At 42.3% G+C, this 26,513-nt stretch overlaps 1 protein-coding gene across 3 annotated transcripts in view; it reads right to left on the minus strand.

The window, feature by feature from the left end:
* The window catches only part of Clint1 (clathrin interactor 1), a 55,820-nt gene that overhangs the window by 12,082 nt on the left and 17,225 nt on the right, over positions 1-26,513 (minus strand). For 2 of the 3 annotated variants that reach the window (XM_085694871.2, XM_085694872.2), the window contains exons 2-8: positions 13,180-13,284; positions 12,557-12,653; positions 10,451-10,559; positions 9,442-9,606; positions 6,055-6,232; positions 3,169-3,415; positions 2,151-2,220 (exon numbers count right to left, since the gene is read on the minus strand). In XM_085694871.2, coding sequence (XP_085550997.2) covers positions 2,151-2,220; positions 3,169-3,415; positions 6,055-6,232; positions 9,442-9,606; positions 10,451-10,559; positions 12,557-12,653; positions 13,180-13,284 — 971 coding nt within the window. Of the gene's footprint in view, positions 1-2,150; positions 2,221-3,168; positions 3,416-6,054; positions 6,233-9,441; positions 9,607-10,450; positions 10,560-12,556; positions 12,654-13,179; positions 13,285-14,639; positions 14,659-26,513 lie in introns of those variants that run through there. The other variant, XM_048435953.3, reaches the window with a different exon arrangement.

Consider the following 26,513-nt stretch of genomic DNA (forward strand, 5'->3'; position numbering starts at 1 on the left):
CACAGAAGCACAAAAGGGATCTTTCAATATTTCATGTCAGGAAGTCCAAAATAATTGATACTCCCTGACACTATATCTACATTAGACAGCTGTATGCTAACCACCAGTCCATACCACAGTTCAAATCTTAAAGATACAAAGACAGCACATCTGTTGTTAAATAACCAAGGCAGCGGTTTACCACTGAGAGCACTGCAGTCTCACCAAGTTACAGTAATTTTAGGACAGTTATAGAGGAGACTGGAAGGGAAATGAGAATCTCAGAACTGGGTCAAACTAGATGTCTTGCAAGTTTATTCCTAGGCCAGTAATTTTATGACAGTAGGCAAGAAGGAAGAGAGAATAACTGGGGGTTCTATGTTAATCACATGTACTAACCTATCAGTGATTAATATAGTAATTTACATCATGGACCGATGCTTAAAGCAAACAAGCAAGTTTAACAACACCTTTGCTTCTGAGAATTATTATACACTATCTGTAAACAGCTGCACTCTATGCACTAGTCACACCAACCCTGCTGATCATCATTTTAATGTAATGAACTTTAAACAGCCTCAGAAAAGCTAATCTTTAAAAAGCTCTAGTTTTGAGCTGTTTTTACTTGGAGTACAGTAGTTTATTAAGACTACAATCATCAAATGCAATCCTACGGCATCAATTTACTTGAACTCAATTTTTCAGGAGTTACTCAAAATATAGCACATTCTGGAGATCGCAATGAAGACATCCTCAGTCTCATCGATGAGAAAGGCTTGGTCCTTTCTGTTCAATGTGATGTCTCCCTAATCTTTCTTCTCCTCACAGCTCTGTGTATGCTGCCCAGGTTGGTGTGGAACTCCTCAGGCCAGGTAACCCCCACCCCCAACTCTGCCTGCTAAGAACTGTAATTATAGGCACGTGCACTCCGCCTGGGCCACAGACCTCTTACAACATGCTTGATGGGGACGCACAGTTATACAAGACCCCTTTCCTCCAAAGCACCAGCATGTTTATAACTAGGTAACAACGGTCAGTTACTGTCCTTTGACTAATGATTATTTCCTCCACTTCACTTTTCCAAGAGCCTAAAATTCCATTTTAAGCACCCAACCAGTGTCTGGGTCAGCAAATGCACACTGACAGATGAACAGAAGGTAAAGAACACAAGGCATTATCTGCTTTGACAACCACAATGAAGGTTTAGGGAAAATCATGAAAACGTGCAGAGTAACATATCTTTTTATAAAAAGAAATTTTAAAATGTTAATTTTCGTGTAATTTTTTACATCTTCAAAATTACTCATAGAGTTTAAAAATGCAAACTACAAAGCCTCCAAAATCTTGGTGGAAAATTTCTTAAGTATATTAAACTCTGAAGGAGGAAGCAGTACAGAGAGGAACCCAAACAGAGAGGAAGCCCTATAAGTTACAGTGACTGATGACAGACATTCACTAATACTGGTAACTACCACAAACAAGTCTTTTCTCTCTCAAAACCTAACGATCAGATAAAAGCACAAAACAGAGATACTTTTCAAAGAATGCTTTGAGAAATGGGTGCATGCATATGAGATAAAAACAGCAATGGCAACCCCAGAGACACATTCACAAAGGTCACAGGCACTGAAGACAATAGGGGAAGAGGCTACTAAATTATCATCTTCCCCCATTAGGCAGTTACGTAATTCTTTCCAAACAGCACCAAGTACTCATATTAATGTCATATTAGCAAATCCGGGAGTATTTTTTGCAGGACTGGAGAGACAGTCCAAAGTCACACACATGCTTGGCAAGTGCTCTACCAACGAGTTGTATCCCTAAACCCCTTTCTAAATTTTATTTTGAAATGAGGTCTCTTTAGGTTGCCCAGGCTGGCCTTAAATCTGTAATCTTTCCTGCCTTAACCTCCGAAGAACCAGTGATTACAAGACCTGGCTAATTGTTTTTTAAGAGACAGGATCTCTCTACATAGTCCTGGCACTTGCTCTGTAGACCAGGCTGGCCTCAAATCACAGAGATTCACCTGCTTCTGCCTTCCAAGGGCTGGGATTAAAGGTGTGTGCTACCACACCTAGCTAGAATTCTTTTATTCCATCTTTCACATAGCATTAGAAAGTAAATAGCAGAAACCACAGTTGCTGGAAAGAAGGAGCCAATGTGCAGCTTACCCACTGATTGGCTGTTGCCATCAAACAGATCAACGAGGTCCCCTGATGACTTGCTGCTCGGCACTGACGGCTGAAACAGTAGAACAGTGAGTAAGCTTACAAAGAACTGCAACGTCAACCCCCAACTTTGACAAAAATTATGTAATCATCTAAACAAGGCTAGATTTAGATTTCTAAAAGTAACAGGTCTTGAATCCTTACAGAGGAAGAGCAAGCATCAATCATTCCCTATATAATAATCACCGTGAAGTTCTATCACGTAAGTCTCTTTTCCCCTAAACAGTTCCCCATCTTAAAATTTTATTAATGAAATATATATGTGTGTATGTTAATGCACATGAGTGTAGGTGACATGGAGTTCAGAATTGGGGGGATCAGAACTCCTGGAGCTGGAATACTGTACGGTGATTCTGAGCTACCTGATGTGGGCCAGTAAAAGCATACACCATCTCTCTTGCCTCCACAATACATGGATGGTCTTGCTATGTAGCCCAGGGTAGTCTTGAACTCAATCCTACTGCCTTAGCTTCCCAAGTGTTGGAATTACAGGCATGCATGACTGAACCAAGTTCTAATAAATTAAAAGTGAATTTTAACTCACTTTTCTTCATACTGCATTTCAGTGTGGGAAAGCAATACACTTCACACCAACCATGGTACAGCACCAGCCTGTTCTTTATCATTTCCCCTAACTGTCGAATATGCCCATGCTTTCCCTAGTGAATGTGGCTGAGACTGGTGACGCTGGTGGTATGAGATGGGCACAGATGGGCTACAATGGGATTCACAACCTCCCTGTGTGAATGACAGTGTCATTTCTACCTTACAGGAAAAGTCATTCGGCACTGGGACAGTTTCTTCTCCCAAAGAGATCTCTTGTTATTAATGACTGAATAGGGCATGCCAGATGAGCAAATAATATGATTGATTGAAAGGCCCCAGCTTACTAAGGCAGGAATTCTGAAAGCAGTTTACGAGAATAAGGCAAACATGCTGTGTAGATCCATGTTGTCCACACCTTCGCTGAAGACTGAGGTGTGTGGGTTGAAGCGTTCTGATCCGGGCTGGCTTTGTCCCCTGTGTAATGTGCTGCTGCCCCGAGATCAATGGTTTTGGAAGGGTTAGCTGTGCGCTTGTGCCGGGTGGTGGTGGTCTCCGTGGCCTGTGTGATATGGATATGCTTCGTTGTCACTGTTTCCTCTTCGTCTTTGAATTCACCTTTGGGAGATCTGCCTCTCCTTGCTTTCTTTTCTTCATCGCTGTCACTAAAAGATTAAAAACGAAACAACATAATAAGACTTGGGAATATTGTAAGATGGAGTCCTTAGTGGTTTGAGTGAAAGAATCAAATGCACTAATTCCAAAATTCCACACTCTGACTGTTTGACAGGATCAACACAATGTTATTTAGGCTGTTGAATAATAATGTGTATGTATTAGGGAGGGGAGGAGGGAATGCGCACAATTTCCTAGTTAAGTCTAAAACACCCCTACAAAGGGAGGAAGTGATTTTCAAAAATGTGCCTGAGCAAAAGAATGTCTAAACTACCTTAGTGTTTGTTACAGATGTAAGACTTAACTAGTAGATAAATACTGTGCAAATGCCTACAATTTCATTTGTCTTCTTTTAAACATTATTACCAACTTTCTGAAAAGACATTGCCATGTAGTCTTAGATGGTCTCTACCTTACCATATAGGCAAAGATGACCTCTTGATCTTCCTGCTTCTAACTCCCAAGCTGGGGTCTGAGGCTGTGACGCCACACAGGCTTTTCCCAACTCTATTTAAGAACTCAGTGTGTTAGCAATTCTCATGCATTAATCTAGGGACATAAGAAAGACTGGCTAAGGTGAGGTATGGGGTGCAGCCTTGTAACCTCAACATCTGGGAGGAAAGTCAGGAGCTCAAGGCCATCGCTGGCTGTACAATGAGTTTGAAGTCAGCTTGAGCTACCAGAGACTGCCTCGGAGGGAAGGAAACACCAGACAGTAAAACTTTGATGGTCGGCCCTATCAACTGTCACCTGAGAATGAATACAAACACAAAGCCAGGTCTTTTGTAACTGCTGCATTTCGCTCCTCTGTCACATCACACACTACCTGTCAGCTATGCTTTGTAGAAACTTGGCCATATTTAAAATATTACTGAGACAACTATCTTAATCATGTTAACACTGCAAGTCAACTAATCAAAACCCCTAGAGCGCAGGAAACCAGGATTCTCATAGGTTGGCAGTGAAGCGTCTACTCTACTATCAAAGCCATTGAATTTTTTTGTCTGGGTGCAAGCAGGAGGGAGGAAGAAGAGTGCCATGAGAACCTGAATACACACCATTACCTTATTACTTAATTACAAAATATAACATACAACTTCTATATTTTTCAGGTCAGACCAAACACTTTTGAGGAAGGGGAGAGAGGAGAGTGCTCAGACACTGATTCTCAAAGCTCAGTGCTAGAATTCAAACACACAGATCTCTGGGAGAAAGAAGATATGCTCCTACTACTGACATAAGCTCTGTCCCTTCAAAGACCATGTTCCTACAATCCTGAAAAGGGCATTCTAGAGATGTAATGACTCTGGATGACACTGAAAATACACTAAAGTACTCATTTTTAGAGTCCTTAACAACCTATTTCAAAATCAGATTTGGTTTTATTTGAACTTCATTTCCATGACACCCTAAAACCAAACTACTATTAATTTATGGGTAGGAAAAGAGATGGTATTTAGTTTAAAAAAAAAAAAGCAAACAACAAATGAACAACGACAAAAAAAAAGCAAACAAAAACAAAACAAAAACCCCCTCATTTTACAGCGGCCCACAGTCTGATGGGCCTCAGGTTTTACTTCTATTGTTTGATGTAAGTTCAATCACCTACATCAGAAAAATAATGTTTATAAATATAGGCCTGTATTACAACTCTAGAAGCCAACTGCACAGGATTCTTGTGCTCATGTGGGCATGGGATGGTAATGCAGTTATCTCAGGTAGTTCAATTTCAGCCCTTAACTTTCTCTAAAACTTAGTATGTAAGGATTATTTCTCCAACATTATTTTAGATCATGGAACCATATGTTGTCCAAATGTAAAATTATGAATAAAAATTTTATCATGGATAAAAAACTTCAGGGCAAGACTAAAATGCCTAAAGAAAAATGCAGAAGACAGGACCAGATCGCTAAGAAACAGACAGGTGTGGACAGTACGGAAGAAGTGTGAACACGCTAACAGCACTCTATCTGACCCAGTGTTCAGAGACGCGGTTTCTGTGTGGAATGCTTAGCAGCATCGTGAACGGTTCCCAGTGTTTGACATGAGGCATTTCCAGGAGCTGACATTCCTCTATGAGATGTGACTGGAGAAATTCGCACATTCGCCACACTGCACATCCATACTGGTTTCTCAATTAACAAATATATCAAATTAACACAATTATCTTGAAACTTCAGGAAGGAGAGGGGTATGTAGCCACTCTTCTGTTCTTTATAACCAAATTTCAAGTGTCCTCTAAGCGGGGCGGTGGTGGCGCATGCCTGTAATTCCAGCACTTGGGAGGCAGAGACAGGCAGATGGCTGTGAGTTTGAGGCCAGCCTGGTCTACAAAGCAAGTTCTAGGACAGCCACCAAAGCTACATAGAGAAACCCTGCTGGGGGTGGGGAGAGAGAAAGAAAAGAAGGAAGGAAGGAAGGAAGGAAGGAAGGAAGGAAGGAAGGAAGGAAGGAAGGAAAGAAGGAAGGAAGGAAGGAAAAAAAAAAAGACTCATCTAACAAAGTCTGTTAAAAACCAAAAGCTTAACTTCAGATAATATTAACACCTTGAAATCAGACAAAAGCTGTTTGGTTTAAACAGCTGCATAAGCCCGCAGCCCTCCAGTGAGTGGCGGGGAAGGCGGCACACCTGCAGCGTTCCGGAGAGTCCTCCCGGTCTTTCCTCCGGAACTTGCTGATGGTGTCATCGATTGTGCTTCCGATCTTATCGCTCAGCTCACCTAACTTATCACTGAATGGAAAAGCGCTCTTGTTTTTATCCCACTCTTCATCCCATTTGGACTTGGGTTCAGGATCGTATCTTTCATCTGTGTGAACAATGAAGAAAGAAACAACTAAGGATATTGAATTTGGAAGGTCCCACAGTCCTTCCTTCTGAAGACTTTCTCATAAAACATTATTTTTAAGAGAAAACAGAAATCTTGCACAGTACCACACAAGCTTTGCATGGCAGGGTGCAGCACATGCCAATCACTGTGTCAGGAATGCAGATTCAAAAGCATTTCTTCGTGAGAACGTCACGGCCCTGATGGCGGGCAGCCGTCGTGAACCCCTGAACCCTGCTGTGGAGGAGTGGAAACACAAAACACACTCCACAAACATAAGTCGGAGGGAAATCTTTCAAGTTTTCAAAAGTCATTTAATGAATCCTATTTTATTTTTGTCTCAATGGTGCTTCAGTTTTAGAAAAATCTGAGCCAACAACAATATCTTACAATAACAGGAAGTAAAGCTAGGTGCCGTGGCACACACCTACAGTCCCGACATCCAGGAGACAGAAGCGGAGTGCTAGGCTGGAGAGTGAGCACACACACGCAGCACAAACTAAAGACATGGAGGCTGTACTCCAGACAGCTCCAGACTGAAGGGAGTGAGCATTTGAGATCAAGACTTTAAGGCCATCTAGTAAAATACAACACAGTGAGATACCTTCTTAGAAACAGATGAAAGAGGAAGAATGGACAGACAGATAGGCTGTCTTACCTGACTGAGCAACCAACCGACCTCCTCCAAAAACACTGTTTCCCCTAATGGAACTCAAGACTGATTTCTGCAGCCCAATCAGCTGAAAGAATCCCATTCTTTGGTACCAAACTAGAAACACTGTAACTGAACGGATTTTAAGGCCTGGGAAAGAAATCTGTAATTTTCATAAAAAGAATTCTAACTTTCCAAACCTTGACTTTAGAACTCCAAGTGTGTCCAGCAGCTCTGAGCACCCGGAGAACTCTGGAGGGAGAGACCAGTGACGGAAGGCAAGCACCGCGATCCGCACTGGCGCTTCTCTGGAGCCCAGTGAGCAGGGGGGTTATGGACACAAACAGAAACCACTCATTTCCATCTCCAAACTTAACTTAAAAAGCAAATCTGGGATCTAGTGAGATCACATGAGTTTAAGGAAAGATAAATGATATCAACGGAGGCAGGGTGGGGGCGCCGAGAACAAAAAGGACAGCAAAAGGGACTTCTACTCGGAACCCTTGTTACAGGGTGGGATGGCATAGGCGTCCTTTGGGAAAGTTCCTAAACATAATCTGCTGGACTGCCTGCTGGAACCTCAAGGTTAAATTTTACAGTGCGGGTTTAACGATTTTAAAATATGTGTAGTAGGAGCTTGGAACACAGGCCCGAGAGAAGGCCCAGGTCTCATGAAGCCCAGGGTTCAAACCCAAATGCTGCAGAATGAATAAATGAATGAATGGATGATGGAAGTAAAACCACACAAAACACCTAAAGCTGTTGAGAAATCCAAAAACCATTAATAAAAACCAAAGACTGTTAATGCAAACACAGGCTATTCCGCTGCACTGCAACACAGACGCTGAACCAGCCCACTATGATCTTGTCTACAAACTCACTCAACTTTCTGAACTCACCAGCTGCAATTACACACTGGTAACAAAACGGGAAGCATGCACATGGAAGGAAAGTTGCCAGCGGCAATTTAGTGGTGCAGAAAAAGTCAAGAACAAAAAGACTTGGACAAACCCAAAGACTTTATACGCTCTCAGAGAAGCCACTCCAAGACTTAAGTGTTTACTAGAAGAGACATACATTCAATCAATTCAAGGCCTGGTGTTTTGTTTTTCCTTTCTTTCTTCCTTTCTTTCTTTCTTCCTTCCTTCCTTCCTTCCTTCCTTTCTTTTTTGAAGAAAAGTTTTCTCTGTAGCTTTGAAGCTTGTCTTGGAACTAGCGCTTGTAGACCAGGCTGGCCTCAACCTCACAAAGATTCACCTGCCTCTGCCTCTCAAGTGCTGGTATTAAAGGGATGTGCCACCACCTCCCAGCTGAAGACCTGGCTTTTTATGTGATGTATGAGATAAAAAAAAAAAAAAGACTGGTTTTCTGCTGTTAGAAACAACTTTCAATACTAACTAAAGGCAGCATTTTCCCTCTGGAAGCAGCTAAGCAAAGGAACAGAAGAGTGAAGATATTATCCAGAAAATCACAAAATGATAATTTTTAATTTTTTTTTTTTAAGACAAGATTCACTATGTATCCCTGGCTGGTTTAGAACACCATATGTCAACCAGGCTCACTTTGAACTCACAGAGATCTGCCTGCATCTAGTGTCCACCAACACCAGCAATAAGAAATTTCCTTTTACCGATATCCACAACCTCAACAGAATCGAACTGTAAGCAAAGTCAGAAACAGGCGCAGGAGCTGGAGAGCCTCACGGGGTGAATGCTAAGACTACATACACACTGGCCTGCATGTGGACAGGACAGGCCCACGAGACATGCTATCCAGAAGAACTTGTGTGTGTTTCAGCACTCAGTGCACTATTTTCACATTAAGAATAGACAGTAGACACAAATGTTCAAGCTGTCTTCTGTGAGGAAGAGGAGGACAGACACAGAAACTGCGTCTTCTGTGTGGCCAGGACCAGCCTCAAACTTACTGTCCTGCTTTAACCTCCCAAGTGCTAGGACTGCCGGTGTGAACTACCACAGCTGGATTCCAACTGCTCTTCGCCGTACTATGAACAACAAAGAAAGCAACAGCAGACACCCAAGAGCTGGCAATATAGTCGGCCATCTTTTCCTGGGTTAGACATTGTGTAATTAAGGGAAGGGAACTGAGATTTCATGGACTTACGGAAACAAACATGTTTGGAACCACAGCTAAAAAGTTTTTGAACTAGAAAGACCAATCTCATGATTAAACTGGCTTGCTGGAAACTATTAGAGGAGCTTCCCTTCTGTAAGAAGGCTAATCGTAAGAGGAGGGTGTGTGCCTCCTTGTTCTCTGATTAACTCAAAATGTTTGCACTTATCTAACTAGCCACAATCAGCAAAACCCTGTTTTTTGGATTCACAATAAAAAATAGAAAGATTCCCAAGATCTAGGCAAACAGGAGTCAAAATATTACATATATTTTAGAATTCTGTGTATTCCTGGGGGGAAAAAAGTATTTTTTTCTTTAAATTTTTTTTTATTTCAATGATTTAAAAGACATCCAAGGCTAAGTAAGTGGAAGCCTGGGTGGCCATGGCCTGGCTCTGATACTCACTGTATCTGAATCCACCAACGCTGTCTGAGGAGACTCCAACATACTTGTCTTTGTTCTTCTTTGCTTTCTTTCGCTCTTCTCGAAGCCTGTCATCATCCTGTGCAAATTCAACTAGCTCCTTTACTTTCTGTCGAATGTTTATACCTTGATCCTTGCCGTGTTCATCTTGAGGACAGTAAAGAAGAAAGCAAACTTTAAGAACTCTCTTAGTGTGTACTAACCGTTTCAGAACAGAATTGAAATGAAAACAGCAACAAAAATAACTTCAAATTTTTTAAGGAGGCAGATTACGGCATTAAATTCTAATCTGACTTGATGACCTAGATCACAACTAGACAAGATCAACCTGTGATCTACTGAAAGAATTACAAATGTGACATGTGGAATGCACACAGCTGAAAGTGTTTTCTATCATATTTTAACGAGTATAAAAGGAAGGAACTACTCACTTTTAACATTCTGACGGTCCAAAAGTACCAAGTATCTTGATTTCCCCAAGTTTGGGAACACTAACTAGGACTCAGTGTAGCTAAACCCTGACATTTTACAGTCATTACAAGTGAAGCAGGCTACAAAATGAAACGCTAGCCGCCCTCTGCCGCTTTCACATTCAGAACACTCTGGTCCCGCTGTCGAGCCCAGTAAACACTATCTGGTGGGAGGGGCCACTTCAAACAGATGTGTGTGTTTTGGAGCTCTAACCTTCTCTTCCCACATGATTAAAGCTATTCCTTTATGGACACCACAGGGGACCAGTCTCCAGTGCATATTTTAATATAAACCCCAACACTCATGTTGTGTTGGTTCTGTTGTTATTAGCCAGTCCTTTCTGCAAGCTCCTGTCTTCACTAATTAATACTCTAGGGCCCCATGCCTTGGATTCTGCACTCGTCACATAACCAGCAAGAGTCACATGCTAATTAGAGCAGAGAAGCTTCCAAGCTGGTTCAGATGACTGACAACTCCAACTACTGTTTTAATTTGCTTATGAGGGTTTTCTATTGCTCACCTACAAAGTGGTAATTTTCCAGGGATCGCAAATCATAAATGTGCTCTCTGGCGCTTGTAACAACTCGCTCCGATCCATTTCTTATGAGGTAAGCAAGGAGCAGCAACGACTGTGGAAATATAAAGCATCAAATGACTTAACGGAATAAGCTCTAGAAGGGCTCTGGTACACAGCTACAAACACAAAATCCAGTATTACTAGATGGAAAAACTTAATGTTAGTGGTAAGGAGTATGCCCTTTCATTACTGTTTGACCAAAATAGTTTGAACTTCAACCTGAAGTCCCTCTGATAACTAGTTAATAATTACAAACTACCTAGTCAATGGCCACTTTAAATCAAGATTTAAGAAAAAAAAAACACCCAGTAATTCTGACATTCAACACTAAGCGTGTGATTTAAAGGAACCTGGGGATTTGGGGGATTGGCCCAGCTTTCACTGTGGGCATTACAGAGGTCAAATATTAGGGACTTGGGGAGATCCTTCTGTCTCTACAGGACCCTGCACCATTGTCCTCAGATAAAATCTCATTCTGATGCTAATGAGGTTTCAAAACCAAAAAGCCCACAAAAGAAAAATCGAGAATTTGAGAGCACTTTGCTGAAATGTCAGCTTCAAGGATGCCAAGGGGTGCGACTTCTCTGCTGAACTAGGCAGACTGGCTCTTGCAGTCTTATGAACACAGTAGCAACACTCTTCTCTTGCTCACGTGAACCTTCATTTCACAAACATTCGATGTCTGAGGGTCTCTGCAGGATGGTAAAACCAAGAATACAAACTTACATTTTACTACTCAGTTTTGGGGGTTGGTTTTGAGACAGGGTCTTATCATGCAGTCCTGGATGGCCTCTAGCTCACAATAATCCTCCTTCCTCAGTCTCCTAAGTGCTGAGGGTACAGCCCTGTGTCACCATACTCAGATTGAAAAAGAAGTTCAACAATATTTAAAAGCCCTCATTATAGAGCAATTTATACAATTTATAGAAATACCAGAGAATATCTTAGAAAAAAATACCATAAAAAACAGAATTTGTTGGACGTGACGGCACACAATTTTAATCCTACTTGGGAGGTAGAAGCAGTCAGATTTCTATGAGTTCAAGATCAACCAGGATTACACAGAGAGACTTTGTCGACTCCGGACCCCTCCAAAGAATTCATAGAATGGGGAGTGATAGCTGGGGAGGTTTCATGATACAAAACCATGCCAACATGGAAACAGGAAATTTGGCTTCCCTATCACCCAGGTAAATAGCGGGGCAGGCCTGGCTGCCACCTGTGATCCTAGTGTTCAGGAAACAGGGTCCTATGGCAAGCTGGCTGCACTAGCTGAGTCAGAAAGCTCTGAGGTCAGTGAGTCCCGGCTCAGAAGCTAACGTGGAATGCCTGAGGAAGACACGAGGCAGAGCTCTGGCCTCCACACACATTCAACACTCATGTACAGTACTCACACATCTACAGCAACAAAAACCTCCCGCTGAAACAGGTTTTGAATCCTGAGAGCCAAAATATCTGAAGTTTCCAATGCGCGCACTGCTTTGGCATGCAGCATGTTAATATAAATCCTATCTGGCACACAGCGTGCACTGGAAATAAAATTTGAGGAGCAGGAAAGCATGATGAAAAAGAAAGCCCATCACCTTGTTCTAGAAATACAGAAATCGAAGTGAAATGAAATGAACTGGACAGAAAGTGCTTGCACAATGGAAGTGTCAGGAAGCCTACACATTTCACAGTACCAATTAGTGTCCTTTGCTGTACTGAGCACCATTACAACACAGTTATAAATTAAACAAAGTTTACACAGAAGTGACAAACATGAGACTCGTTTTTAATATCAAATGCTCACGTAGTAAACATGCATATGACTACAGATTCAGGTGTCAGAAATATCCAAATAATTTAGTAGAGGAAAAAATGAAGAGATAATAAAAATCTTCAATATTTAAAAGAACACACTAAGTGTGCAAACCCTCTGTAGTATGAAGAGCTGCTCGTGACAAACAAAGCAGGCACAGCCACTCTCGTGTGTCTGGGGAAGTCTGGACTTAGTGGACAGCAGCCGCTTGGACGCTGGCAGCGCTCAGGCTGTGGCTCCCCCCGTACCTTATAGACTCTTCTCCAGTTCTTTCTGTTGTCTTTCAGCATTCGGGACCAAAGCATGTTCATAAGTTCTGGGAACTGTTCGTACATAAAAGTAGCCCTGCAAGAAAGTTTTCCTTAAGCATTTGTAGTAGGTTAGCTTTGACAGTAGGTGGCAGGCTTGCTCTAGGCCCTTTAGATTACCTAAATAGCTTAAAAAATAAACCTAAATCAAATTTCAATGACATTCCTCCTAAAACACGGCTCCTCTTATTTTGTGCAGCATCCAGAACATCTATAAGGCCAGAAAGCACTGTGCCATGCTGCAAGCTTTTCATTCATGGCCTTGGTGCCCCACATTATTATCAAGAAAGAAAAACTTCATTGACTTTACTTTAAATAATTTATATGTATTTTTCAAAATTTCCATGAAAATTTTAGTGAATCTCTTAAACTTGACTGACACATTTTTAAAAGCTAATTTTTAATAGGAACTGAATCTAAATAAAACTCTCCACACCATGATCAAAATGGATTATGCAGAATGTATGACTGTAGTTCAACAGTTTAAAACTGAAAGCAAACTTCACTTTCTGTGTAAAGACACTTTGATTCTTCCTGCACTGTTGAGTCAAATCACCACTTACTTGGCAATCTCTCCCATGAGCTGCCCAGAAGGTCCCCAAGGATCATCATTCGTTGCTTCTCGAACTTTAGACTCAATCTCTGAATAATTCATAACCACATTGGTGCTGTAGAGAAAAAAGTGTACACGTGTGAATGCACACACACATACATACACAAAGATTAGCATCAAAACTGAGCAACGCATGGAAACTTAATCATGATACTAATGCTATGTCCTCATGAGCGGCCTCTATGGGGTGGGGCGGAGGGCGGATCTGTGCATAGGCCACCCCAAGGACGCCGCATTTCAGGCTAAGTTATCCTAGGAAGACTTTACTTTCAAGAACACAGGCGGGAGATTCCATCAGCCCTGGTATGAGCCCAGGAGAAACGGCTTGGACCAAATCTCACAGACAACTGAACACGCTAGAGTCGACCCCGGAACTAAGAAGTCAATTTTCTCACCAGTCGTGCTTTACAAGAATTTAGTTTCGTGTTTACAGGAATTCTGTTCTCTCCCTCATGCACCTCACCTGGCCGGGCTCTCCAGCACCTCCTTGACTAGCTCACAGTGTGCAGGAAGCAGGAAGCAGCAAGGGGCGGGACTGTTCTGCTCTCACAGCCGCAGGGCCAGTTCACCTGTGCCTTTCTCCCCACCAGTCAACAGGATCTGCTCTACTGTGCCGCAGTTGGTGAGGGGCGGGCCTAGCTTTTCCACTCTCATGAGCCAAGGGCCAGCTCTTCCATTTGCCACAGACAGCGAGGGGCATCTCTCCTCCATCTGCTATGTAGTTTTTTAAAAGTCATCAAAAAGTTGTTTTCTAAATCCAGCAGTGGTGGCTCATGCCCTTAATCCTGGCACTGGCGAGGCAGAGCAGGCGGATTTCTGAGTTTGAGGCCAGTCTGGCCTACAAAATGAGTTTCAATACAACCAGGACTACACAGAGAAATTCTGTCTCGAACTACCACCCCCACATCAAGTTGTTTTCTAAATAAGGAAGGTTTGAAGTTGCTACTCAGACCTTTTAAATCTTATTCGTTCCTTCAAGTACTGTAGCTTAGGTAAGATACCAATAAACAGATCCATGTCAGAACTTATATATATAAATCCTCGGGTGTTTTCTTAAATCCTGGACACTTCCTCCGACTGCACCAATGTATTATAGCGTGACTAGAAGTTATTTCTTTGAGATCCCATGACTCCTGCTGCCCTTGAAGACTATTAACAAATTTTCCTAAAATTCCAGTGATGATTGTGTTGACAACAATTTATGAATAAATAGTAGTGTCCCTCTTCTCCTTAATTTTATCAGCAACGGAAAAAAAACAAAAGTGAGTCAACCAAAACCAGGTCTGCAATATAAGATTATACAAAACAATAGATTTCACACTATTTTAGTTTATCCTGGTGGATGAAAACTACATGGCTGTGGGCAGTTAAAAGCATCCAAATGCAGCTGGGAAAGTGAACAATACCCACCTTGCATTTCGTTACAGAGCTTTCCGCTCAAGGGTGACAGTTCCACCAGAACCAGAGCAGTCAGCAGCGCTGAGGCTCCCACAACACTGCTTCCCTTCCTCCTGCTAGAGGCCTGTGGGCAAACCCTTCAAAGGTTCTTAGCTCAAGGCCTGAATGCTGGAGCGCTGTGTGTTTAGGAGAGGTGGCAAAGGGCCAGCAATTTAAGAATTTCCTCATTTCCTTAGCTAAAAAACAATGGGAGCCATTAAAACAGTGTTGGTTATAAAAGACACCCACAGAAGTATCCTATGTTGTTACTATGATAGCAAAACCCTAATACTTCCACGAGAACACTGTTCTAAAGCTATTTTCCAATAAAACTGTTGCTTTCAGAAATGAGCAAAAATAAAGCTTTTTTTTTTCAGTTTCACTAACTCAGAGGTAAGTGTTAACTAAAACAAAGCAAAGAACACTGTAGTTAGGCCTCATTCCATGCATTCCAAAGTACCAATTTCTAAAAAGGTAAAAGCAGCATATTGACCCTTCACTATTTGGATGCTTTCAATGTTGGACCTATTCTTAACATCAGTAACATTTTAAAAATGGAAAATAACTCCCTTCAAAAATAAAAATTAGAAACAACTTCAATCCCAGGTAGCTTAATCCTAGATCTTCCTAAGATTGAGAGAGACATATGTCCCTATTTCAGTTGCTAGAGGGGCTCTCTAATCAGTGTTTGGACACACAAATTCTAGAGAAACGTCTGAATTTGGCTAAGCTGGAAACAGCTTCCCAGGACCTGGGCAACTGTCAATCAAGGAGTTTCTGGGCTTGTAAGCAATCAGCTCAAATTCTGGACTGACAAAGCTCTTTCAGAAGGTGAAAAGAACAGGACAAGTCTCACCACCACTCTCCTTTGAAGGAGGCGGCGCTACAGAGGCAGCCTTTGAACAGTGGCCCTGCTCTTCAGTCCCCATTCCCCCTTACCTGACCACCCGAGAAGAATAAAAAAATCAAGCTGTTTTCCTTGCGTAGTCCGCGTCCCGGTTACAGGGGCAGAACTACCCAAAGGAAGCATGGGTACAGCTGCTTCCAGCCAGGGCTGCTTCTGAGCCACCGTCAGCAAAACCATTAGGGGAACATGAGCGGCAACAAGACCTTGCATACTCCCATCTTGCTGATATTCTCTAAGACTTTTTCAAGAACATGATTTACTTAAAAATATAAGCCAAGAAAAGTGTGGAGAAAACTCAGGACCAACTGTGAATGAACAAACAGTGTGGTACCCAGCACTCACTTCTCCTTCTGTCTCTGTCTCTCTCTCTTTTCCAAATGAGGTCAAATGGGTTTGGACCCTCATAGGGCATCATCCTTTAAGTCTAAGCTTACAACTTTGCTCATCCCAAGATCATGAAATATTAGACACCTAAATGTGTTTTGTCATATTCAAGTGTACAAAGTTTAAGACAGAAAGACAGACAGAAACGGACCCAATAACTTAGTTCCAAGCAACAGTTTCAAGTAACAGTATTTTCTTCATACTGTCTCAGATCTTCCCAATTCATCCCCAAAAGCATTAGTAACCAAGGGAAACTATAAAATGTTACTAAAATGGACACCAAATTCCGTGTCACAGTTGGCTACATTTTAACTATTACAGGTTAGAGACATTAGAATGAGCAACAGGGATACTACCTGCACATCCAGTGTTCCTTTTCCTGCGCAGTAAATGCTACAAAACAGCGACTGAAGTATGTCACCCAGTGTTATGTGAATAAGGCAGTGCACAAATTTAAGTTCCTGCAACTGGAATAATATCTTTAAAACAGGAACTGAGAATTAAGTCTACATCTAAGTAACCTCTTAAGACGTTTATGCCAGAAGAATTTCAAAAGGACATTCTGATAATGAAGTTTTGTGAAACAGTTATATTTCCTGATAAATGCCAAAGTTAGGCTGGGTCTCACTTCTGCAACACCCACCTGGAGACAGAGGCAACAGGATCAGGATCAATACAGCAACCTGGGTTATGCTGTTAAGACTCTGCCTCATAAAATTTCTTTAAATGTTACAGCCCCCCAATTAACACAAGAAGACATCAAGTATGGGTACTGTACTGCTCAAAGAACTTAAACTTGAAATTATGTTTAAAGATATGATCTCAGCTACTGAATTGCTTTTGTTTTGTAAGCATATGTTAAAGAAGGAAGAAGTGGGAGTTAGAAAGATGGCTCAAGGGTTACAGCTAGTACTTCCTGCTCTTGCAGAGGACCAGCATCCAGCTCCCAGCACTCAGGTATGCAGTCCACTCACCAAGCTCCTGCAACTCCAGCTGCAGGGGACCTGATACCTTTTTGACTTTTTGCAGCACCAAGACACATACACAAATAAATAATAAATCTTTCTTTTTTTAAAAAAAAGATAAAAATAATTTTTCTCCTCTCTTACAACACATGTTCTCTCTTTCTCTGTGTTACACTTGGTGGTCAGAGGACAACTTGCAGAAGCAGACTTATCTTAACAATACACTGTAAGTGAGAACAAAGTAAACTTTCAGAGCAAAGCCCTAGCATGCTTGATAGATGAAGACTGTACCCTCAGGCTGAATAATGCAATGGCTACAAAGGCCCTGGGAGCAGGCTGTGAATACTGTTATTTTCTCACTACAAGGTGGCCCATATTTAAAGCCACTTACATTTTTATTTCTCAAAACAAGACATTTTTGTGGGCAGTACACTTTACTCATTGACTCTACAGAGCCGACACAAACCTCGTGTGTATGTCTATGTAAGCATACTCACTGAAGCCAGAAGAGGGCACTAGATCCTGGAGATAACTCAAGTTCCCTGCAGGCACAGGGGCTCTGAACAGCTGAGCCATCTCTCAGTCCCCAGAGGTGACTCTGAGACAGTTTTCCCCAAGGCCCCCAGACTGGAAATCACCCTGAGCTGTGAGGTGGAACACAATAATAGACTTGCTCCCAACCCCACACAGCAGATTTGGGGTATGACAGAAGCATAAACTATGTCTTTGCTTTGTAAACTTGCCAGTTTTTTACTAAAAATGAAAACTTTGAACAGAAAGTCTAATAAGAAACTATTGCGTTTTAGAATTTAGCAGAGGCAAACGCAATGTCAAAGAATAAGCTGTTAACTTAGCTGCCGCTGACACGGACGGATGACACCACCTAATACTTTCTCTTCTGGTTCTAAACTGTCTTTCTCTAAAACTTTCAAGAGTAAAAAATAAGCACTCCAAGTTGGGCATATTAACCTATATTATTAACCCAGCCTGCATTCTGCATTGTGAGATGCTGCCTTGAAGAAAGGAAGGAAGAAAGGAACAAAGAAGGAAGCATTCATCCTAAAACCCTGTAATTTTAATGTGTGAATCAAAGAAGTGTTTGTTCCCCCACTTAAATGATCACATATCTAACACTTCAGGAAAATTCCCACTACTTCATGCCAGTGTGCAGCAGGCAAATACTAACCAAACTCATGTATAAATTTCTAAAATTCATAAAAACCAGTTTGTTTGTTTTTTTACTCTAAAGCTGTTTTAAAATGTAACTAGAAGTTGTTTTCACAAAGCACCAGCTTTCTGATTGCTGCTAATGGTGACTTAATCTGGCAAGTTTTCAGGAAAATCCTTGAGTAATTTATGAGACAGACATGCTAAGAAAATGACACGAATGGGACAAGCCAAGAAAAACATCCTGGTGTCAGCAGCTAAACCCCCTTTCCTTACTTGCAGGGGAGCAGCACTAAGTAAAGCACGCTAACCGACAGCAGTCTGTTCTCAGACTGAACTACTCCACAACACAGGCCTCAGAAGACGATGCTGTGCATGTGTGTGTTCTCACCAGGCTGCTCACCGTTTACAGCATTCTGTATAGAGCACAGCAATATACAGATTCACTCCATCAGTAACTGAGGTGTGAACTGATGTCTCCGGTGTGCACCTACTGTTAGGGTCTCTAAACCAATCACTGGCATGTCTCAGTCTCCTCATTTAGAAAGTCCCCATACATCATTATTATGGTGACCAAACAGTATGTACAGGCAGTTAGCTGAGTTTTCTGATCCACTTGCTGTTTTTAGGTCGAGTTTTTAACCCTAAATATGGCTTCATATGGACTGAATATGAAACACCCTACTGACTCATGTGTCAAAAGCCTGAACCCTGCTGGTGGCCGTATTTTAGGAGGTTCTGGAAACTACAGGAGACAAGGTCTCTCTGGAAGAAGACAGGCACTAGGAAAGGTGCTCTATCTTTACTGGCTGCTAGAATGTGAACCTCTGTGCTCCATCTCCTCCTTGTCCCAATGGCCCGGCACTGCTGAGACCATGAGCTGACAAGCCCCTTTCTTGTCTGGGATGTCTGTCAAGTAACTGGTCACAAGCACAAAGAAATTGACTATAAAGTCCCTCATCAGAAGGGTAAGAATACATGTGATGCCTAATTCTGACTGTCTCAAAAACAAATAAATAATTAGCAGAGCGTTGGAGAGATGGTTCTCTGGTAAAGAGTGCACCCTGTTCTCTAGGAGGGCTCTCCATCACCCTCTTCTGACAATTCACAACTATCTGTAACTCCTGGTACTGGCATTCTTTTTTGAACTCACTGGGCAATGGCACTCACACCCACAATGTATACAGATGTGTATTCACATAACTCAAAGTCAAACTTAATTTTTAAAAAATAATTAGCAGAAGCTGGGAGTATGGTTTGGTGGTACAGCACAAGGTCCTGGGTTCAATCTGCACTATCAAAACTAACCAATACCCAAAGTATTAGAATTCTGAACTCTTAAAATATCCACACCAATGTCCATATAACTACTCCATGTGGCTGAATGCCATAAGAACCTGTTTCCTTTCCAAATACACAAATTATACTATGAAACATCTGGATAACCTCTGGGTCTTACTGATTTGTGTGGAACTCTGCTCACTTCCTAGGAGGGGTGCTGCTTTTATGACTTAGGCAAACTTATAGAAAATCCATCGCCAAATAGCTTGTCTCATGACATGGCAGAGTTACTTTTTTCCACAGAGGCTCCATGCCGGCTAAGACCAAAAGATCAAGCTTCTCATGGCTAGCAAAACAGAATAAATTACCCACAAGAAGTAGGATAAGAAGTAATTCCCATGTGGGTAAAATTCCAACCCTGAGAAATCCCTTTCCCAGAAAAAGTTCTCACAAAACTATATGAATGTGTTTAACAACTGTATAAAAACACGCACGTGGAGAAAAAGACACCCCCAAACAAAAACCAAACCAAAGCTCCAAACAAAACAACAAGGCTCCAGTGAGCAGAGTGGGGTGACTGGAGGTGGCCAATTTAAAATGTTTAATATTATTTAGGTAATGAAAAAAACAGAGGAGAAAAAAAAACAGTATCAAGTTTTGCCCCATTTTCTAGCAAGTGCTGTATGGCTGGACAGACAACTGTGCTGGGAATCTTCCCAGCCCCCTGGCTCAGCAGTCACCCTCTGCAGATGCACAGCTGTGCTCGCTCTTCTCATCTTCTGCCCAGAACATCTGGCCATCACCAGGACGCTAGTCCCCACGGATGACAGTCACAACCCTGAACAATTTCTGTTTTCTGCTTTTTAAAAACTTCTATGTTTCTCAGCGACCTTAAAGATTTGGAACCATTTTCTTTCCTCTGAAACAGCAGTCTAACAGCTCTGGGAAAACTGTCACTGGGGACTGACGACGGGTGCCCCGAGAAGAGGGTTCTCTGGGGAGCTGGGCAACGTCGGATGCAGAGAAACTTCCCAACTATACTGCTTCTTGGAGACTCGCCTAGCCTAATGGCTTATCCCCCAAAGATGACAGCACTGTACATACCTCAAAGTTCTGAGATAACATTTCTTCCCTTGACCATCTTGCTTGAGTGTCCCCAAACCCACCTTAATATGACTGTTGTAAATACAAGTGCCTCTTCAAACCGTCAAATACATGTCCACCTCACTCTTCTTTTTTTCTTCTTAGGAATAACTTTCCCTTTAGTCCTAACTGTTTATTTTTACAACTCTTTGGGAGCACACGATGGCTCTGTGGATAAGGGGGCTTGCTGCCAAGCCTGACAACCAGAGTTCAATCCTTGAACTCACATCTGGAAGAACAACCAAGTTTTGCAGTGTCCCCTGGCATCTGAGTGTGTGTCATGGTATGCTTGTGTACATGAACACCCATGCACATACATAATAAAAGCCAAAAAAAAAAATAATTAACTCTTGGGCTAAGATTTCAGCCTTTTAACTTGTCTCAAGTTTCACCTATTTGTGGTGTTTTTAAAAATCTCAGTTGTTCCTGAGTGTCATTTTACTTTCCCTACTTGCTGGCTTTACGTACCTACCTTACTTTTTATTGACACAAAGCTGCACACATGCAGACGACCTCATGTTTTGATGCAGTTATACACCAGGTGGTGTAGGAGGTCCTTCTGTTTATGTGTTGCTTTCATTGATTAATCAATAAAGAAACTGTTTGGCCTAATAGGGCTGAACTTAAGTAGGCGGAGAAGACAGAACTGAATTCTGGGAGGAAGGAAGCAGAGTCTGAAAGCTGTAAGGTCAGACATGCTGAATCTTTCCTGGTAAGCCATGACCTTGTGGTGTAAATGGGTTAAATCAAGATGTGAGAGTTAGCCAATAAGAGGCTAGAGATAATGGGCAAGGCAGCGATTTAATTAATACAATTTCTGTGTGGTTATTTCGGGTGTAAACTAGCCGAGAGGCTGGAACAAAGGGACCTTTCTCGTGCAACAACCAGGTAAGACTCGGCACCCGTCACTGTGAGCCTCAGAAGGCTGTTCTGGGCGCACTGTGAGCAGTGGCAATGCAATGATGCAGTCAGCAAACCTTCTTTCTTTCTTTTCCATTTCTGTATTGACTACTGCGCTGGGGACCAACCTAGGCCCTTTCTCATGCTGGGAAGTACTCTGGTTCATACCACCAACACCTCTTTTTCCGAGACACAATCTCACTGTGTATTTAGGCTTATCTGGAACTTGCTACATAGCCCAGGCTGACCCACTACCTGAGGCTAAGATTACTGGAATGTGCCACCATGCACAGTGTCCCGAGCGTCTTTGTAACAACAAACTCATCTCCTCTCGATTTCTTCCTCCTTCCCCAGCCTCTGCTAACCACTATTCCCTCTAGTTTCCACTTCTGCAGTCAGCTTCTCTGTGTTTGACAGCAGAGGGATCTTTGTGTCCAGCCATGTCCCCCATCATGTTCCCCAGTTTCATCTATGCTACTGCTGCATAAGACAAGAGTATCCCATGGTGGATATGTGCATTGTCTTCATGTAGCTACTGAAGCACACAACTGATTTCATGTTTTGGCTGCTGTGAATGCTTCAGTAAACATGAGAGCTCTGTGTATCTCTTCAACAGACTATTTCCTTTGGACATACACCTGCAAGTGGGACTATGGAGTCATATGGTGGTTTGGTTTTTATTTTTTTTAAGGTATCTGATGGGTACAGATGTCTTGCCTGTATGTATATCTGTGCACCATGTGCGTGCCTGGTACCTGTATGTATATCTGTGCACCATGTGCGTGCCTGGTGCCTGCATGTATATCTGTGCACCATGTGTGTGCCTGGTGCCCAAGAAGGCCTGAAGAGGGTGTCAGATCCTCTGAATCTCAAGTGGAAGCTAGAAATTGAACTCTGGTCCTTTGGGAAGTGCAGCCATGCTCTAACCACTGAGCCATCTCTCCAGCTCATTTATGCCTAATTTTTGCTTTAAGTCTCTATACTATTCTCTGTAATGGCTGTGTTAGCTTAGTTCACTCTCACTCCCAACCCTCTGCCATCTTAACCCCTGTTATAACTTAGCTAATGTTATAGCACATGGAGTTTGCTAAAGGCATTTAAACTTTAATCCCTTCAAAATTCTTATATTTTAATTTCTTTTCTTTCTTTCTTTCCTTTTTTTTTTTTTTGCTTTGCTTTTCATGACAGGGTTTTCTCTGTGCAACAGCCCTAGCTGTCCTTGGAACTAGCTCTTGTAGATCAAGCTGCCCTCGAACTCAGAGATCCATCCGCCCCTGTCTCCCGAGTGCTGGGATTAAAGGTGTGAGCCACCACCACCCAGTTACATTTTAATTTCTAATCACCACTTTAATCATTTTATGCCGAACACCTTCCCCTTCACTTGGTACTAATTGTAAATGGCACTGAACAGACAGACAAGGAAGTACTCAAAGAGATGGATGGATGGCCCCTCCACATGTTCTGACTCTGAACCAGCAGCGCTTCTCTGGGCCCTGCCCCCTCATGAAGAGATGTAATGTTGCTCACAAATGCCAATTAAAGATGCATGTGTTTTCAAAAGAATTGACTTCATCAAATCCCAAGAGTAAAAATGATTTTTTTTTGAAAACTAGGGCTGTTTTTAAACAGAGTGATATTTTTCTCTATATTATTTGACAAGGAGTAATATGAGCTCTGAGCTCATCAGAAGGCTGAGCAGGCTACATGCAGCAGTTGGAATGCTTATAGCCTACCTGTTCACTTCTGTATTGAGCAAACAGCTCTTCCCTTTGACCAGGAATAAGCCCTTTCAGCCTCCTTCTAACATGTGGTGGTGGCCATGTTAACCTCAAGCACTGTGCTCTTGCTTCCGTGGGCACTCCTGCCCGAGCTAGGAGCTTGAGCACTGCTGCTGGTCACTGCTCACCCTCTCCATCAGACCCTCCAGGGCTTTCCCAGGCCTTCTACATTCCTCTACAGTGCACCTCTCTACTTCTTCCGCCCACACAGCACTATCTTAGTTTAGTCACCTTTTCCCACCTGGATTGCCAAAAGCCCTCTAACTAGTCTTTTTGTGTCTATTTACAAATTTCTACCACACTAGAGACAAAGGGAACTCTTGTTCATATACAAGTCCTACATAAAGTTAGCAAAGGCCACTCTCCCGCTTTGCTTTCAACTCAAAGCCCATGTCACCTGACATGAAGTAAGGTTCTTGCTGGACAACAATTTACCTCTCCAGAATCAAGACTCAGCAACCTTTAGGTTGCTTGCTTAGGTTTTCTTGGTTTTGTTTTTAAGTCCTTTGCTCTACAGCTGACCACATTAGCACTTGGTTTTACAAATGCCACTTCCTCCAAAAAACCTTCCTGCAATGCCCACACAGGTGGAGTCCTTCTATCTATACCTGCCTTCTACAACTGTTCTGAAACAAAAACAAGTGCCCTGCTTGTTTCTTTCCCCTGCCCTGGACTTAAGACTATGACACAGTATTCTGCTTACTTAAACCCCTAGGTCCTGAAACAGGCTTGGTGACAGCAAATATCAAACCTTTACTGAATAGTCTCAAAACACCACCACCAACAACAAAATAAGTAAATAAATAAACAAGAGGCTGTGACAGGAAGATGCAGCAGGGGATGAAGCAGATGAGGCAGAATCAAAGTTGACTGAACTCCCTCTTGGGGACAAAGTGTGCAAGCAGAAACAACGAAGGTGGTGAGAGCTCCATCTGCAACACCACACACTGACAGGGAAGCACAGAGCTTCTCAGTGAACCCAAGGGCTTAGAAAGAAACCTGCTTAGGCAGCTGGTTTAGAATTTCTTTGGTTCCGACCAAAGTTCTGTCATCTGATACCAAGCCTACATGAGCTGAAGAAGTTCAAGGAAACCATACACAAAAATTTGGTTTGAATGTCTCCTCAATCAGTAAAAGTGTTAATAAGCTGAAAGACAGCAAAAGTTACTAGGGATCGTGTCGAGTTCAGCTGCAGCCAGAACCACAAAAGATAAAGAGCAGTGTGCTCTATCCCAGTGATCCTCAACCTTCCTAATGCTGTGACCTTTTAATACAGTTCCTCAAATTGTGGTGACCCCAAAACTAAGTTATTTTCGCTGCTACTTCCTAACTGTAATTTTGCTTCTGTTATTACTTATTGTAAATATTTGATATGCAGGATATCTGATATTTGACTCCTGTGAAAAGGTCATTCAACCCCAGAGGGATCTTGACCCACAGGTTGAGAACAGCATTCTAGGTCATCTGATGAAAAGTTGTTGACCAGCTCTGATCTCCAGTGATCTCTGGTTCTTCTTGGTCACTTGTATGCTTAAGTGCAGTCACATGAAGTTGGCTCGGAATGGAGAAGCCAGCCCACTAAGCACACCCATGACAACCAGCAGAAAACTGATGCTTTCTAGTTGGGCTTTTAAGGTCCCTGGGTTTTTGTTTTTGGTACCCTTTCTTTCTTTTTAATTCTTCTCTCATATATTACATCTGCAGTTTCCTCTCTCTCCCTCCCCTTCCAAGGTCGCTGTTCTTGTAGTTTGCTGTTAATTGTTGGGCAGCAGCCAAGGGTGGGGTGTGGACTTCATATTTGCAAACTGACTAAGACACTAAAGTATACCTGCAACCCTAAAACCAACAGTCATGTGCTGTCCTGATCTCTTGTGGACATGTCTGTGCAAAGCAGTGTCCACCACACTGGTTCTCAGCGGAGGTCAAAGATAACACTGTGCCCTCATTCACTCAGTACAGATGTCTGTTATCTATTCAGTACCATGTTTCCACAATCCTGCTGTTTAAACAGTCCATAAAGGCAGTGCGCAAGTGCTGTACAGTGGTGCTCTAAGTCCGAGAGGGCTGGACAGTGCCTCATAGAGGTATGTGAGTTACAACGCTGTGTACAGGGGTTCAATGAGATAGATACAACATATAAAATTAAGGATTGAGATTGACAGATGGCTCAGTGGATAAGAGCCCTCTGCTCTTCCAAAGACTCAGGTTCAATTCCCAGCATCCATATGGCAGTTCACAACTAGCTGTAACTCCCGTCCCAGGGGATCAAACATCTTCACATAGACATACATACAGGCAAAATACAAATGCACATGAAATAAGAGTAAGCAAATTATTTAAGAAAGTGTCTTACATCAGAAACACACTTTTGGAAGATTATGGATCAAATGAAGCAAATATTGTGGCTCAGGCTCACAGAACGTAACTCTACCTTTTTCCCGAGGAGCAGCACTTGCTTCTTGCTAACTTTGCTGATGATAACTTTACAAAACCGAACAAGGACTGACTGCTGCTTCTTATGGTGACTTAAGGTTCAATTTCTACCATCAAAAAAGGTAAATGGACACATAAAGACTGACTTGAGAAGTGAATACACAAATGAAATTAAGTTGTATTGGACAGAGGTGGGCTGGAAGGTAAAGAAGTGAGATCAAGAGATTAAAAGACAGCCACCAAAAGCACACAGAGGATGAATGCAGGAATGTCCTAGTAAACAGCACCACATGGTAGGGGCGGTTATTGATGTTGCTTTTAAAAGCCAGGGGTCATTTTGGGGCTTGGATAGAATTTGGTCTGTCACCTGAAATTACCTCAGTGGCAGGAGCTGTGTGTCTTAAAGAAACAACTGAAGAACAACATTAGAAGCCTACAACTTAATGGGATACTCGAACATTTAGTTAAGCCTCCTCCTTCCTCATGCTGAGTGTTACATGAAGAGACAGGCACCACCACGAACGGCATTTAACACATGAAGGAAAGTCTCCCACGTTTCTTTCTTTGCATGGAAGCTTGTTTACTAAAACCCTTCCATGCTGGAAATGTGTTCTCCGCACAATCTGTTCCCATGGAAGAAGTGCACAAAGCTGCCTTTGCCTGTACAGTGATAAATACTCTTGGGTTCTCTCCAAAGCACAGAAAATCTGCAGCAAAGCACAGCATCCCTGGCTTCACTCTCTCCCCTATAAAATGGCTGTATTTGTTGTTCACTGTTTTTTTTTAAATACACAAACCTGGTAGTTAAGAGTGTTTGTTGCTCTTCCAGAGACTACAGTTCAATTCCCAGCATCTACATCAGGTGGCAAGACAGTTAGAAGGTGGCGAC

Source organism: Myodes glareolus, chromosome 9, assembly GCF_982192425.1.
Source record: "Myodes glareolus chromosome 9, mMyoGla1.1, whole genome shotgun sequence".
NCBI classification, from domain to species: domain Eukaryota; kingdom Metazoa; phylum Chordata; class Mammalia; order Rodentia; family Cricetidae; genus Myodes; species Myodes glareolus.